At 46.5% G+C, this 16,816-nt stretch overlaps 2 protein-coding genes and 1 long non-coding RNA gene across 5 annotated transcripts in view; 1 reads left to right on the forward strand and 2 right to left on the reverse strand.

Moving 5' to 3' along the window:
* Positions 1-819: 819 nt before the first annotated feature.
* LOC121143170 lies at positions 820-7,235 on the reverse strand. Its single transcript, XR_005880318.1, has 2 exons — positions 4,802-7,235; positions 820-1,622 (listed from the first exon to the last, which is right to left on the reverse strand). It is a non-coding gene; the product is annotated as an uncharacterized LOC121143170 (long non-coding RNA).
* A 7-nt stretch (positions 7,236-7,242) lies between these two features.
* Positions 7,243-10,926, forward strand: LOC101842832 (sulfotransferase 1A1). Of its 2 annotated transcripts, none has more exons than XM_040754377.1 (9): positions 7,243-7,390; positions 8,265-8,416; positions 8,514-8,639; positions 8,722-8,819; positions 9,482-9,608; positions 9,697-9,791; positions 10,253-10,433; positions 10,548-10,656; positions 10,755-10,926. In XM_040754377.1, exons 2-9 carry the CDS (start codon positions 8,269-8,271, stop codon positions 10,774-10,776), a joined length of 906 nt encoding a protein of 301 aa, XP_040610311.1. In that variant the 5' UTR covers positions 7,243-7,390; positions 8,265-8,268; the 3' UTR covers positions 10,777-10,926. The 2 variants fall into 2 exon arrangements, with proteins under 2 accessions (XP_040610311.1, XP_040610317.1); XM_040754383.1 differs by lacking the exon at positions 7,243-7,390 and adding an exon at positions 7,846-7,989.
* A 90-nt stretch (positions 10,927-11,016) lies between these two features.
* The window catches only part of Sgf29 (SAGA complex associated factor 29), a 37,882-nt gene continuing 32,082 nt past the window's right edge, over positions 11,017-16,816 (reverse strand). For both annotated transcript variants that reach the window (XM_005064417.4, XM_040754395.1), the window contains exons 5-10: positions 13,098-13,162; positions 12,170-12,299; positions 11,956-12,102; positions 11,730-11,765; positions 11,486-11,648; positions 11,017-11,226 (exon numbers count right to left, since the gene is read on the reverse strand). In XM_005064417.4, the coding sequence (XP_005064474.1) occupies positions 11,110-11,226; positions 11,486-11,648; positions 11,730-11,765; positions 11,956-12,102; positions 12,170-12,299; positions 13,098-13,162 (658 nt within the window). In that variant the 3' untranslated portion in view covers positions 11,017-11,109. The remainder of the gene's footprint in view (positions 11,227-11,485; positions 11,649-11,729; positions 11,766-11,955; positions 12,103-12,169; positions 12,300-13,097; positions 13,163-16,816) is intronic.

Genomic DNA, 16,816 nt, shown 5'->3' on the forward strand with positions numbered 1-16,816 from the left:
TGCCTCTTCCTCCTGAGTGTGCTGGGATTATATGCATGCTCCCCTTGCCTGACTCTAGTTCCAGAGCATTGACTGCTATTTTAGAGAGGCTGTTGCTTGAGTCCCCAAACCCACATGGTGGCTCACAACCATCTGTAATTCCAACACCTTTTTCTGGCCTCTGCAGGCACCAGACATACACGGGCCAAATACCCATACGCACATAAGAAAGCTAAGTAGGGCTAGGTGGTATACACCTTTAGCCCCAGCACTGGGGAGGGAGAGGTAGGTGAACCTCTATGAGTTTGAGGCCAGCATGGTCTACAGAGGAGTGAGTTCCAGGACAGCCAAGGATACACAGAGAAACCCTGTCTCAAAAAACAAACAAGCAAACAAACAAAACAACAACAAGCTAGCTAAGCTTGAGCCAGAGTGAACAAGCCAGTCAGCAGCACTCTTCCATGGTTTCTGCCTCTGCTATTGCTTGAATTCCTTCCAGGAATTCCCTTAGTGATAGACCTGAAAGTGTAAGGCAAATAAATTCTTTCGTCCCCAAGTTGCTTTTGGCCATGGTGTTTATCCTAGTAGCAGAAAGATAACTAGCACAGCTCCTCTCATGCATGCTATTTTTTTCTGTGCTCTTGTGATCGACACTATCTTCCTCCTCTGTGTTTAGGGTTCCTTCTAAGTACCTTCTGCAGTGCTGACTTAATGTTCATTAACTGCTTTAATTTGTACTTCTCTTAAAATGTCTATGCCTCCATTATAAAAGATAATTTTGCTGGACATGGTGTTCCTTTATTCTATCCACCAGTTGGATACAATGATTCAAACCTCATCTTAGAACAGTAGGGTACATTTATTTTAACTAGTATTCAATTTTTCGTAATATTTGGAATAGAATCACTCAAGAAATTCTTCTGCCTCTGCCTCTGAGGAATTAAAAGTATGCAACAGGATACCGTCAGGTTTGGTTTCTTGACATTATCCCAAAGTTCTTGTAAGCTGTGGTTATGCATATACATTTTTTTTTGTTCTTTATTGCTAACTATAGTATTCTTTGGCCTTGTCTTCCAATCCTGGTAAGTCTTTACCAATGGTCTGTTAATTGGCAGTACTTTCATTTCTAACATTTATGTTCTTCATCCAAAACATGCCTTGCTGTGAGTTTTGCATCCACATTGCTAAATTTGTTCAAGTCCTGAATTATTTTCTTCCTTTGTCTCCTGTTGTCTTTGAAGTTATTATTTTTACAAGTAAACTTAACTTTTTTAAACACACTATGTGCCCATTGTTAAGATAAAAACAATTATGAGTAGATAGGTATGTCTGCATGTGAGTGCAGGTGCCCACAAGGGAGCAGCATCGTCAACCCCCGGGGCTGTGATGTGGGTGCTGGGAGTTGAATTCAGATCTTCTGGAAGAAAAGCAAGTGCTCTTAACCACTCAGCCTTTGCTCTACTCCACTTCTGAATTCTTCCTCTGGCACTTTACCCGAATTCAGTATCTTGGATCTGGCAGTGGAGCTGTTATGTTCCTTTAGAGGGATCATGCCACCTTGTTTTTCTTGTTTGTTGGTTCTGATCTGTGAGTCTGTTGGGACGGATGTGATCTCCATCTGAGGACTCAATCCACAAGTGTTCCTCAGAAAAAAACGTAACAGCTGAACAACCAACCAACAACAATAGCAAGTCAAAGCAGACACAGAAATGCACTTTAGCTGGGAGGTGGTGGCACACGCCTTTAATCCTAGCACCCAGGAGGCAGAGGTAGGGAGATCTCTGAGTTTGAGACCAACCTGCATTACATATCTAGTTCTAGGACAGCTAGGACTACAAAATAGTGAGACTGTCTCAAAAAAAAAAAAATAGGGCAAGGGTAGAAACAAGAATTGAGTGAATGAAATGAAGGGTCCAGGAATATGGAAATATAAAATTGTAAACCCAAACAAAAAGCTGGCAGCCACTGTTAACCTTTAACAACCACTTTCTGCCTTAAGAGCAGACATCCTGGCAGTCACTGTGTACAGAGGTAGACTTTTAACAATGGTCTCCTGCCTCCCAGCTTCCCAGCTAGCCAGGTACGGCAGACCAAGGTTGGCTTCTAACTGCTGCCTCTATGGGACCCTCTGCCTTGTATTCCCTGAATTTTTAACTGTCCTCCTATGTGACTCTACTCTCTGCCTTGCATTCTTTCAGGGACAGTGAAAAATGGCTGTCAGCCAGAGGCTTTCACAAACATCCTCAGTTAACATCCTAATATCCTATAAACAAAAGTTGTGAAACTTACAATGTAATGTGATCCTAAGCCTGACCTCAAGGTTGTGGAGCTCTTTGACCACAGTTGGTGATGGATTTTATGGTAAGAGGAGGCCCCAAACCAGCCCGCATTGCCAGTCTCAGAAGCCCGAACTCTGGCTGTGGTCATGACTGCAGCTGATAAGCTTTTGTGCCCTTCGGAGATTTTTTTCTTTCCTGGAATAAAGCTTGCTTCTGCAACCCAGGACCCAACGTTTTTGGTGCCAAAACCTGGGACCTCATATAATCCTGGTTGGGAGGACACACCCCAGTCTCTAGCAAACTTTTTTTATTGGTTTTGGCCAACTGGTAACCTTTCTCTGGTTTCTGGTGTCCAGACGAAGGAAGGCTCAGTAAGAGTAGGCAGACACACCAAAGATCTCTGAGCAAAGGGAACCTGGACACTTCCACCCCTCCTCTGGCCCTTGGGTTGCTCATCTGTGGCCCTTGGGGATTGGTTTAGGGTTCCTGGTCCCTGCTCCCAGCGTTCTTCCTCCTGCATGTCTGTCAATTCTGTTTAATTGTCGTGTTATCAGTCTCTTTGTGGTGATTGTCAGTTAATTAATGTCTACTCTGGGTTAAGGTTCCACTGAGCCTCAGGCCCTTTTGGATCATGGTCTCTAATATCCAGGATTTCAGGAATACAACAGAAGTTTTTGCCAGCCTTCCCTGCTCCTCTCTGCCTCAGGAGTCCAGGCTCCCCAAGACAGTCGGGAGTGGGGGGCTCCTGTTTGTGCAAGCAGTGTTGGCAGCCAGGGAGAAGACCGCCTTTCCCCCTCCCCTCCCCTCAGATACCACAGCCCCTGGCCACAGGGCAGAGGTGACGGCAAGGCCAGTCACCGAAGGCGGCCACTGCCAGCTGTTTCTCGGGGACTATTATGTTTTAGATCTCACAAAATGACACGTGCTCCAAAGATGCACAATGAAAACCACCAGGGCTGACCAGTGGCGGGGGCAGATCCTGTCACCCTTCCCCCTGCCTAAAAATTCACCTGGAGAAAGTAAGAAAAGTTCATCTGGTTTATATACATACATACGGCCACTGAATCCTTATTCATAAATGTATGAGTCAACCATGTTCAATGCATCCTGGCTGTAGCCCTTACCGCCCAAACTTACAATTTACCTCTGGATGTTCAGTTATTATGTCTGACATAATAATAATAATAATAATCTTTTTATTTTTATTTTTAGAGACAGGGTTTCTCTGTGGAGCTTTGTAGACCAGGCTGGCCTCGAACTCACAGAGATCTGCCTGCCTCTGCCTCCCGAGTGCTGGGATGAAAGGTGTGTGCCACCACTGCCTCGCATAATAACAGTATCTTGAGATTAAACTATAATCTCTTATCTCAGGGCTTATAGATTGTTCATGAGATATAGGTTAAAATCTATATAATTTATAACAAAATTTGGCCTTAAACTTATAACAAAGGGCTTATAATTAAACTTCATACATGAAAGTAGATGGGTATGTATATATATATATGTATATATATGTATACATACATATATGGTTCAACTCCTGTTTAAGATATATATACACAAAGATGACTTAAATTTAACTCGCTATATGTATATATATAAACATGAACTGGATTTAATGATGTATAATATGATTATAATTTAGATCTAACTAATGCTTTAAAATATATATATATACATGTTATGTAACATTCCTTAGTCTTGATGAGTGAGCTCTCTGTGTATTATGTCTCCTCCTAGACTAAGAAAGCAACAAGTCTCAAATGTTTTAAACTAATATGAACTTTTATATGATGATAAAAATACATGGTTAAATGTATTATAACACGCTGTATATGTAATTCAGTTTTGGCTTAAAATATATTCTATGTAATGATAAAAATTTAAGGTTACACAGGCCTACTCAGATTAACAGAAGCTGACTTAGAGACTTACACCTAAATACTTATTCCTAAAGAATTTAAATAAATGACAACATAGATTTGATAAATAAAACCTATAATAAATAAGATACAGTCTATAATAAAATACCCGGTCCCCCAAGAGGGCCCCCTTTTCTCCCCAGAGCTGGGCATTTGGGCAGAGGCCCCACAGCTTGTCAAGGGCAACACTGGGGCTCCCTCAGCCTCCCCAGCTCACAAGCTCCCATTTTCACCCAGGGATCTCTCCCTTCTCACTCTTCTATGCCTTCCCAGGAGAGTCTTAACAACTTGGTACAAACATGTTCTGTTTTTACTCATGGAATGACTATTTTGGTTTCTTTATTAAAGCTATTATTTATGATTAATTTTTTTATTTTGATACTAAGAGAGCTTCAATTCAAAATAATTATTTTTAAAGTTAAACTTGCTAAATGAAATGTAAAGTCCTAGTCTAGCTGCTAACTTATCACAGACTGTCAAGGAACACAAGCTAATAGTCATCAAGTTTGTCTACTTAGATCTATCTAGGTAGTCCTCATATATTTCAGAAATCTAAAGAATATGGTATTCTAAAGAATATAATCAAAAAGCTTATATCAGACAGAGACTACCAGGACCTACCAGGGATCCAGGGTCTCCAAAGAAGACTGCAGGGCACCATGACATCTGTACCTGGATTATGGAAATGCTAAGTGCTGGGCAAGATGCCCCAATGCAACACCTGCTGCCAGGACCTGGCCCAGGCTGTGGACAAGCAGCAGGACACCGGAGAATTGATTGCACCCCTTTGCCTAGACAAAGTAATATAAGTCTTCTCCATGTCCCTCCTCCAGTCTCTCAATTTATGGGTCTGGCCAAGTCAGAGACTTTAAGATGATCAAAATGAATCAAAGATTTGAAACGAAGGGTCCAGGAATATGGACATATAATATTGTAAGCTCAAACAAAGAGCTGGCAGTCACTGTTAATCTTTAACAACCACTTTCTGCCTTAAGAGCAGACATCCTGGCAGTCACTGTGTACAGAGGTAGACTTTTTTAACAATGGTCTCCCACCTCCCAGCTTCCCAGCTAGGCAGGTACGGGAGACAAAGGTTGGCTTCCAACAACTGCCTCTATGGGACCCTCTGCGTTATGTTCCCTGAATTTTTAACTGTCCTGATACATGACTCTACTCTCTGCCTTGCATTCTTACAGGGACATTGAAAAGTGGCTGTGTCAGGCACATGCTTTTGCAAACATCCTTTCTATAGCTGCTTCAAACTGAAACAGGGTCCAGGAAGGCTGAAAGGTCAGTCAAAACTACGGAGTTGCAACCAGACACTGTCCTTCCACAGACACCATGTCTGTTAGTAACTGTCTCCACCAGCACCAAGTTCTGAGTGGATCCTCTCTACATAGATGCCAGGTTCTGAGAGGGAATTCTCCCTTTAGGTGCCAAGTTTTGTTAGGGTCAGCCTCGCTCCTCCAGGCTCCTGTTAGTGGATCCCATGCCTCTAAGGCCTGACAGTGGATCCAAATGCCCACCCACAAGAAAAAAAAGAATATATGAAGAAATGAGTTTACAGTCTTCTTCAAAGCTGAGAAATGCTCTACAGCTTGTCTATAGACTGGAGGAGCCAGAGCTAGGAACACATAGTGTGGCAGTCTCTCTCCTGGGAAAGTTGGGTTGCCAGAGCCCCTGTGGTGACCCATCTTCGTCCCAAGCATAGAGCTTTCCTGATGAGACCAGTGTGGTGGTTAATACCTGCAATCCTAGCACTTGGGAGCTGGAGAACTGGATTACATTGTGAATTCCTGGTCAGCATAGGCGACAGTGTCTCTGTCAGGTCCAAAGCCAGAATTCCTCAGGAACCTGTAAAGCAGTTCCCCTCTACCAAAGGAGCCATTTCCTTATCACTGGCAGAAGGGACAAATGGCTACTGGCGGTGCCTATTAGCATAACAAAGAGCATGCTGGCCTCTAGGCTCCCGCAGTGTCACAAGTACCTATTACACATTTCAGAGTCCATGCGAGCATCCCAGCCCTTCTCACCCCAACCCCTACCCTAAACTTCCCAAGCTCAGAAGCTTCTCCTCAGCTTCTCATTGTCCTCACAACCCTGCTATTTCTGCTGTCCCATGCTGTCTTCCTCTCTGTCCTCTTCCATCTTCATCCCTTGCTACCTCACCCCCAAGCCTCAAGGCCAAGCTCAGTCTATTTCTTTCTCTATGGACTCTCCCAGGTGCCTCTGGCTGTGCTCTCCCTCTGTCTACAATAAAAATCTTTCCTCCAATCATACTTCGGAGCAGACATGCCACCAGTTTTCAGACAGTCTCAAACAAACTTTGCCCTAGATAAATGGAAATTCCTAAGTCATTCTCGGAAGGTCCTGTAGCCTGCCTTTCCACAGCTCTCCTGAGAGGACAACTCTGCAAGGGTCTGCAGAAGCGCAGCTTCACTCCAACAGAAGGCAAAAGGTCAAGAGGGTAGGATTCTTCTTCCTGAGGTCTTATGACTCTCCCAGCTGCAGGCTTCTCCTGTCTTTGCAGGGCTGCTTGCAAGTCCAGAGTTGGGTGAAAGCCCTCTAGAAACTGTTTACCAGTCATGTGTGGTACTGGATGAGGTAGCCCAGCAGCCATGAGGCAGGGGCACCTTCCAGGGCCTTTAGACCCCAGGTCTTCCCCTTAAACAGCCTTCCCTACTCTGCTCTCCCTCCAGTTCACTGACCTTGGTCCCTCTCACCATTCTGGATTTTCCCTGAGGTCAGTCACAACTTCCAAGATTGCTGTGGGTGCTCTGATCTAAACCCAAGGTGTCCTCAAGGTTGGCTTGGAGCCAGCAAGAATGTGAGTAGCTCTGTCCCCATCTGGCCACTGTCTTCCCTTTGTTAGTCAACTGTTGATCTACCCCGAAGTTTAGGTAAGGAAGGAGAAAGGAACCACAAACAATGCAAAAATGAAACTACCTTCTTCCCGTCCTTCTGGTTTCCCCCCCTTGTTTTCTACAGTCCATAGTCGGGTAACAGAGTTCCGCCCCATCTCCACCCACTCCTTTTTTTTTTTTTTTAAAGAACAGCCAGTCCTAGCACTGTTTCCACTCCCTCCCACTTGGGACCTACAAAATCTTCATTCAGCTCAAAGACCAATTCTGCACTCCCTACATTGCAACACCCACACAGAGATCCCTACCACTGTGCACTGGGGAGGAGCTGCTGAGAACTCGTTATCAGGTGAGTGGCAGAGTAGGGTGGCCACCGCTGTCCTGCCCAGCTACAGGCCCCAATATTCAAGGTCAGCTAGCTCCTCCGTCTTGGTCAGTCTATCTGACCCCTGACTCTAGCCTCTCTGTTCTTTCCCCATACAAACCCTACCTCAGAAGAGCAGCTGTGGTTTGTCTGAGTCCCCTCTCTCCGCTGGCTGGTGTTAGAATCCTTTTTAATAGAAAATCTCTCCCTTGCAACAAGCTTAGTAGCTAAACTGGTTATGCTTGTCTCAGAGCAAAACAGGATTAACAGGTTTAGATGGTTTGAGGTATTTCTGAAGGTAATAGGAAGCCCAAGGAGGAAAAGTGGGTAGGGGCGGGCGCCCGTGTGCCATAGGCTAGCCATCCAGCTGCACCAGCAAGTATAAGAGACACATAGCTAGTGCCGGAGTTACCTGAGTACATGCCAAACACTGCATTGGTTCTACCTCAGAGCACTTAAATATCTGGACTATGCTTGGGCATCAAGGACATGGAAAGATCTGCAGGCGAGCTGCTATGTAGCCACAGTAGTAACTTTTGCTGGAGTAAGAGTTGCCTTTGATCCCAGGTTTACCTGCCACTTCGGTGAGATGCCAGAGCCTCAGGATCCCAATTTGTTTGTTTTTATTTTTTTTGGGGGGGGGGAACAGGGTGCTTTGGAGCCTGTTCTGGAACTTGCTCTGTAGACCAGGCTGGCCTCAAACTCACAGAGATCCGCCTGCTTTTGCCTCCTGAGTGCGGGAATTAAAGACATGCGCCACCATCGCCTGGCCAGGATCCAGATTTTAAAGCAAGAATTCAGCACAGTATTGTGAACTTGTTAGGGGAAAAAAATGAGTTTTCCTCTGTTCTCAATGCAGCGACATGGAGCTGATTGAGGATGTTTCCCGTCCACCCCTGGTGCATGTGAAGGGCATCCCACTCATCAAATATTTTGCAGAGGCTCTTGGACCACTGCAGAATTTCACACCCTGTCCTGATGACTTGCTTATCAGCACATACCCAAAGTCTGGTAAGCAATGGGGGTCCCCCTAACTTCATATAGACCTCAGTTTAGCAAGCAGGTCCAGACGCTGGGTCCTGCTCAGTTATTGCTCCCTTCTTTATAGGTACTACCTGGATTAGTGAGATCCTGGACATGATCTACCAGGGTGGCAAGCTAGAAAATTGTTGCCGTGCCCCCATCTATGCCCGGGTGCCCTTCCTTGAGTTTCAATGCCCAGGAATTCCCTCAGGTATGAGCACCGGTATGTTAGACACAAGTGGAGAGAGGTAGAACCAGGCCCCAGCTTAATAAAATTCTCTACTCAACTGTAGGTCTTGAATCTCTGAAAGAGACACCAGCCCCACGGCTCATTAAGACACATCTGCCCCTGTCCTTGCTCCCTCGGAGTCTGCTGGATCAGAAGATCAAGGTAAAAACAAACAAAACAAAAGCTGGTTGTGGTGGTACCTTCCAGCATTTGGGAAGTAGAGGCAGAAGGATCAGGAGTTTAGGGTTAGCCTTCACTACATTGCAAGTTCAAGACTAGTCTGAGCTGTATCTGATCCTGTTTCAAAAGCAGGAAAAAAGAAAGGGGAGGGGTAAAGTGAGCAGTTGCAAGGGTTCCTGGAGTCATCCTAGCTTTGATTTATTCTGCTGGGAATTATGGGGCTACTCAAGCCCTGTTTCATCTTGTATGGAGGATCTCTGGCTGTCACTCTGGCAGGGCTCACATAACAAGGCAAATGGAATTCTTCAGTGTAAACTAGAGATGCAGAGTCAAGGTGCTCACAGGACATAGATAAAGGGGTTGGTGGAACTCTGACCTGCTGTGTAGATGTGTTGACAATAAAGGAGTCAGATGAAATATAGTTTATGGAATAACCAGGACTTAGCCATCAAAGGTGTAATCTCCGGTCGGTGGCACCCTACCATGGAATCTCAACAAATCAACTTCTAGTCCTATTTTCTCTTCTGCCATCCCAAAAGGAAGTGCTGAGAGTTCTCAAGTGCTAGAAGGCATAGCACCTCACTGGGTCCTGTGGTGAAAGGAAAACAGGAGGAACCAGAACTAGGAATTGTCTGCCCCTGCAGGTGATCTACGTCGCCAGAAACGCAAAGGATGTGGCCGTCTCCTATTATAACTTCTACAACATGGCCAAGGTGCACCCTGAGCCTGGCACCTGGGACAGCTTCCTGAAGAACTTCATGGAAGGGAAAGGTGAATCTGGGTCTGTAAAGGAGGGGCTGGAGCTGAGGGGCACAGCTGGCGCTAACAAGGCCTGTGCCGGTGCCGTCCTCTTCCCCAGTGTCCTATGGGTCGTGGTTCCAGCACGTGAAGGAGTGGTGGGAACTGACACACACTCACCCTGTTCTCTATCTCTTCTATGAAGACATGAAGGAGGTGAGGCCGCCTGCTACCACTCCTCCTGTGTCACACAGGCAGGGACCTCACTCGCCTGGCCCTGAGCCCATCCCCACCCCAGCCCCACCCCAGACCAGCACCTCCCATCACCTCCTGGCTCAGGACTTTAGCACAGTTCAGCATTGCACGGCTCTTATCTTGGAGCAGCGCCAGTCATGTGCCAATACTGATCTGGTGGCTTGTTGCTCTGGCTTCTCCATGCTGCAGAGGTGCCAAGTCAGGGTACCAGGGACCAAAGTCTGTCCCTGTCCTCTCCCAGAACAAACCCATTGGGATCATGCCAAGATGGCAGGGTAGGAAACTACCTATTTTGCATCAGGGTAAGAGGCTCAGAGTCAAGGCATCAGGTCTGAAAATTCCTTGGTGAAGTGGCCCGCTCCCTGTGGGTGATCCCCCAACCTTATCCCAATGAGCATCCAGAGATCATCTCTATGCTCCAGAACCCCAAAAGGGAGATCAAGAAGATCCTAGAGTTTTTGGGACGCTCTCTGCCTGAGGAGATTGTGGATATCATTGTTCAGCATACATCCTTCAAGAAGATGAAGGAGAACCCTATGGCTAACTACACTACCCTCCCCTCTGAAATCATGGACCATGATGTTTCTCCCTTCATGAGGAAAGGTAGGTAGTAGCTTGGATGGATTTGGGGAAGGGAGGTCAGATGCAGCCAACAAAACCTGAAGTCACATGGGTCCTGTAGCTGCGATGCTACAGTCTCTCTGTCTCCCTCTTCAGGAATCACTGGGGACTGGAAAAACACCTTCACTGTGGCTCAGAATGAGTGTTTTGATGACCACTATGCTGAGAAGATGGCAGGCTGTGACCTCAAGTTCCGTTGCAGTCTGTAAGTGGAGATGGCTACACTGGGAATGAAGGTAGGCTGAAATAACCCATTATGACCTCAAGAATAAAATGTGATGCATCCCTGTTGTGTACCTACAGGAAATCTCAGCTCCGAGAATGAACAGGACTTGGGTAGTATCTGAATGAAGAGGGTTTTATGGACATGTGTCAGGAAAGCAATCGTCCGTAATCTGAAAAGGAACTCAAGCATGCAAGAACAGAAGACATAAACTGTATTTTACCTGAAAGAATAAATGTCACTGGGAGCTGACTGGGCCTTCTCCCTGCTGCGGCCATCAATCCCATGTGCCTGATGGAGAAGGGCAAGAAGGTCTGAAGCAGTGAGGCCCAGGAGACATGGTGAGAGGGAAGAGTATTTATTTGATTACAGGGACTCCTTTGTTGCCTTCTCCCATGAGGTCGGCAGTGGCAGACTCAAGCCTGCCAGCCAGCTTCACTTTTTCTTGGGCTCCTTACAAGCCACCACGTACCTCTGGGCCACATTGAGAGGAGGGGAGTAGCCATCTGCATAGGAGGTGTCTTCAAACAGGACTGAGTAGTCATCCTGAGGCTGTGGGCACACACAGGAAGGGCTGGTCAAGATGCTTCCAGGCCAGGGCAGCCCCTCTTTGCCCAGAGCCCCAGATGCACCTCCCTGCCTCTCCTGCTTTCCTCTCTACTCTGGAGTCAAGGGGTCTGGTGCTACCAGAAAGCCTATGTTTAGGAGATGAAGGACAAGAGGAGGGCAGCAAGCAGGCATTCTGAAGAATGATGGGGACCAACCCTTAAGGTTCTGATGTCATCAAAGGCCTTTCATGGTGGTTCCTTACCCGCTGTGGGGGGGTGTGGATCAGGGCACGGTAGAAGCAGGTGGTCTGGGGATACAGGGCCAGCACCAGCTGCTCCTTCTGAAACAAGGCCTCGGGGTCTGTCTCAGGGTTAGCTTTCCACTGGGGCAGTGGGATGATGCGCCGCCGACTCAGGGTGTGTCTCCTGGGGGAACAATATAGGCCATGACCAGGAGGCTTCTCCCAGAAGCGTGGTGACTGCACTGCTCCCCACCGGGACACTCACTCTTTGCCTTCTTCATCAATGTCGTCTACCTCATACCTGTGGGCAAACAAGAAGGAAACAGTGCTGGGACAAAGAGTGCAGTTTGCACCCAGGAGCAAGGATGAGAGCGGATGAAAAGGGGATGGAGAAGTTTGAGGGAGCGCTACCCAGCGCCCTTTGGGGGAAGTTTTCCTCTCGTGCTGCAGAGGCTGGAGCAGTGAGAATGCAAAGCCAGGCCCATACTCACTTGTTGGTAGCATGGCTGTAACTGACTACTTCAGCTAGGATCCACTGCTCATCCCCATCCACAGCCTTCACTCTAGCAGCCACCTTGTCTCCAGGTTTGGCCACATAGTCCCCTGAGGCTGGGATGGCTCCACAGAGGGGTGGGGGCCTGTGAGAGAAAGCCTGTTAGTCTGGCCCCCTGACACCAGCCCTCTCTGGCTAGTTCCTGCCCTCACTTGTCACCAGGCTTCCCGATCCAGAGGGGCAGGGTCATGGCTGACTGCTGCAGCAGTGTCATCAGCACCCCTCTGCGCATGGTCTTCCGTGGGGGCTCCGAGTCATTGTAGAGACCTGCGATCTTGGCCGCTGTGGGAAGCAAGTGAACCCCTGAGGCCAAGTGGATGGTGCCTGACCCAGTCATACCCCAGCAACTGCTCTGAGCTGGAGCATTTACACCAGGATCCCAAAACCAGCCATGCTCCTTCTTAAGGTCAGGAACTAACAGGCCTAACTCTAATGGGTGAGATGGCAGGACAGTAGCCACCATCATGGAGAGGAACTAAAAAGGAGGTTTTCCAGGATGCAGGTTACATTATGTTTCCTGATCAGAGTGCTGAACATATAAATGTGCTGGGTCAAGGAAATTCCTGGAATGAGATACTTCTGTGTATCTCCTTTCTACCAGTGTATGTAATTTTAGCAAAAGTTGCACAAATTATCTAGTGTGGATCCTTGGTCTCACCAGCCATAGCTCATCACACTCTTCAACTGAAAACAAAAACGGTAGCATGATCATGATATGGGGTAAAGAGTTGCATCTGGGACAAGACAGAAGTCAGGAAGCCAAGGCAATGGCACCTGAGGAGCCCTACAAGGTAGGGGGCTAAGCCAGCTTACATGTAGCCACCAAAGCATGCCACAGAGGGAGCAGCGGTAGGAAGGAGAGAGATGACCAGCCCTGGCTACAGTGTGAGTGGTGGGACAAAAATTCCTCGGTCTGGGCAGGTACTAAGCAAACTCTCTGCCTGTGAGTCTGTTTCAGACAGCTCTGTCGGGTGACTCCACCAACTTATGTCCCATGTTCCCCTGCCGAGGCCATGACTGCTTTCCCCCAAGCCCCCATCTTGCCTGGTCAAGGAATGCCCTGCAGTTTCTCTCACTCACCTATCCGCCTCTCTTCCAACAGAGACTTGATCTCAGCTATCTTATCCAGCGCTTTTCGGAGGATGCTAGGCAGGGAAGGGAGAAAAGAGTGCTGGGTGAGGCACTCAGCATGTGTTCGTCGGCAGTCTGGGCTCCCCAGACCAAGTCTATGCTGAAAACTACAGATCCCGTTGCATGTAGTGGCTGACACCTGCCATCCTACCATGTAGGAGGCTGCAGTAGGCCTGTAGTGAGTCTGATGCCATCTTAGCTACACAATGAGATCCGGGTTTACCTGGGCTAGAGTGAGATCTTGCTTCAAACCAAACAGGAGAGGCTATAGAGATGGCCCAGTGAGTTAAGTACCTGTTGTGAAAGCCTGAGCATCTGAGTTAGATTCCCATCACCCATCTGAGAACCAGACATGGTAGAGTGTGCCTGCCATCCCAACACTGGGTTACTATGGAAACAGCTGGATCCTTGGAGTTCACGGCCAAACAGCCTAGCCAAATCAATTAGTTCCAGGTTCAGTGAGAAACCCTGTCTCAAAAACTAAGGTGAACAATAATCAAGGAAGGCATCCATATCAACCACAGGCCTATGCACGCACTCTCACCCATGTGCATGCACACACATGCTGAGGACCTACACAAATATAAACTTTATGAAAATATATATGGCACATATATACACAAAATATTAATAAAAACAAAGAAAAAATAAAATAAACTATAGCCCCTAAATAGAAATAGGCACTATGCCTGATATCTCAGTTAACAGGTCTATATATGTCACAATAATATGGCAGTGGTCATGCCACTGATTTAGAAATTTACTAAGGCTGGAGAGATGGCTCAGCAGTTAAGAGCACTGACTGCTCTTCTAAAGGTCCTGAGTTCAGTTCCCAGGACCCACATGGTGACTCATAACCACCTATAATGGGATCTGATGCCCTCTTCTGGCATGCAGATTTATATGCAGATGAAGCACTCCTATACATAAAATACATAAATCATAAATAAACAAACAAACCAATAAAATTTAGCTGGGTAGTGGTGGTGCATGCTTTTAATCACCGTACTTGGAGGGCACAGGCAGGTTTATCTCTGAGTTTGAGGCCAGCCTGGTCTACAGGACAGCCAAGGCTACACAGAGAAACCCTATCTCAAAAAAACAGAACAAACAAAACAAAAAACCCAAACCAAAACAAACAAAACTTACTACGTTATACTTTTGACAAAATACATGTGACACTGGTAGCTACATTATACATTTTATGTTCACAGAATGTCTTTATTGTCTAAGAGGCGACAGTGAGGGTCAGTGCATCTAAGTTTGTATCAATGCTATGATGTTCGCAGTGGGATTCATCAATGACAGGTCTCAGAATATTAATTAACCAATGACTGAATTTTTTTCAGTGCTCATGGAAGAACCAAGGGCCACCTGAAAGCTAGGCAAGTGCTCTACCTCTAAGTGACATCCTCAGCCCTGTTTGTAACTGTGAAAGCACATATGGCAAGGTGGCAGGAAGCGGCAGGACAACCCCTTGAGAAAGCAGGTGCACTGAGGTCACTGCCCTATTCCGTAGAAACCCTGCCAAAGCTCTGACTCCATCCTGAGATGACAGGAATGCAAGTTCAGATTGAGTATGCCTGCTGTGTCTCTAATAGATGCATGTGCTTGAGCAGGTGCTCCTCAGTTGGTGGAGCTTTTTGCAGAGTTGTGGATCTTGCTAAAGGAAGTGGGCTGGTGAGGGGCAGGTCTCATGTGTTCTGGCCTGAGCTCTCTGCTTCCTCAGTACAACGAAGCTCCGGGGCCGTTCTAGGTAGCTGAGGGAGAAGCAGAATCCCAGGGGCCTAGAGAGACCAGGCAAGCTCATAGTAGCCCCTGTAAGACTGAAACAATTCCCACTCCTGTGGAGTCCTGTAGCCTGAACCTCTAAAAGTCAATTTACAGAGGGGTTTCAGGATGGCAGGCAGGCCAGCAGTGGATATCACTGCACAGGTTCTCTAAGTCTCCCAGAAAAGACTTCAACCTTAATCAGTAGGAACAATGCCACTGTGGGTCATTTTATTCAGTTTCCACAGCAAACCCTTTGCAAAGCTTTAGCTTGGGAGTGCAAAGACTCAAGACAGTGAGGCACCCAGAAAGCAGACAAAGAATGATAGCCAGGAGGCCAAAGATACTGTGAAAAGGCAGATACTGCTGTTGGGCCTGTTTGGAGGATGTAGTAGTTGCGTCCTACATTCAAAGTTGCAGTCTACATGACATCCAAAGAAATAGCAACAACAAAAATCACCAAGAACCCAGCCTAATGCTTCAGGGAAACAAAACAAAACAAAACAAAGTGATATGCAAACTAATTGGTGACATGAAATGGAACATCCAAACAGTCACAAAGCATCTCCCCATAAGTCACTTGCTGATTATACAGCAAAAAACAGAAACCTGGGAGATCCCAAATCAAGTAATGAGACATAGTATCTGGGCCTTCTAATAGAAGGCTGCTACTGTGTTACCAATGCCTGAAATGTCAAACCTGAATCTAGAAGTCAGGAAGCAGTAAATACACTCACGGGAGGAACACGCTACAGAATAACTAACCTATAATATAAACCTTCAAAATGGCTAAGAGAGAGTGAAAACTGATCAGATCAAAGAAGACTGGACCTCAATGGAGATCTGCACTAAAACAGGGCCTCTTTCATGATGAAATATGAATAAGCTCTCTGGGTCACAGTTTTATATTTGAACTGATATCCTAATTTACATGAAATATAACAAACACTATGATGTTTATTACTACTTATCACCCACATGAATTCAGTAACACCCAGTGCGTTGGCTTTGTCTGACCTACATGGAGTAGCTTCATCTCTCTTGTTTGCTTTCTCTCTCTCAGCTGCTGGGTTGGGAAGGTCTGGCTGTGTTTATAGTGTGACAAAAATCTGAATTAGCAAAAGGATTTCAATGCAGGCCCATGTTTACCAAACAGGCTTCTAAGTGTTGAATGCTGGGTAAGTCGTGCCAGAGTCATTCCATCCCAAACTTGTTTGAGTCTTCACTCTGCTAGCAGTTAGGACAGAAAGGGCAGTTTACTTTTTACTCTCAAATGAAGGTCTGGGGGTGTAACTCAGTGGTACAGAGCTTGCCTACTACACATAAGGCGCTGGGTCCTCTGCACTATGAAAGGAAAAACACAAAGCCCAGATAAACAAACACGTGCAGCACTGACTTATGCAAGCGACTCCAGCTCAGGTGAGTGGGAAGGGCAAGGCATTCCTAATTCATTCTGTTTCTTCTCCAGGAGTAGAGCCTACTCTTCCGTTCTGTGGCTCAGCTCACATCCAGCTAGAAACTCTGCCATCTTGAACCTCCTCCTGCCAGAGTTCTCTACATCGGTCTCAAACACTGCTGCTCTCGAACTGGGTTTTGCTCTCCATACTTCTCCATGTTCCACTCATTTCCACCTCCACTGGCTTTGATCCTCTTCCGATTCTTTTTTATGGCAACTTGAAGGCTTCATTGACTCCAGAGGCCTCTAGAGTGAGCACTCACAAGAGTAGAGTAGGCTACTCTTGTCCTTACCCCACAGCTGCGTCCTTAGGGACCCTCGGCCTGCAGCCATTATTAAAAACAGCAGACTAAGATTTATTAGGAAGGTTTAAGATTAATTTTCTGCCTATAACTTGCATTAAAAAGTGAGGAAAATTGACTACACATAATGACACATTAAA

The sequence above is a fragment of the Mesocricetus auratus genome, unplaced genomic scaffold, assembly GCF_017639785.1.
Source record: "Mesocricetus auratus isolate SY011 unplaced genomic scaffold, BCM_Maur_2.0 Super-Scaffold_4256, whole genome shotgun sequence".
In the NCBI taxonomy this organism is placed as follows: domain Eukaryota; kingdom Metazoa; phylum Chordata; class Mammalia; order Rodentia; family Cricetidae; genus Mesocricetus; species Mesocricetus auratus.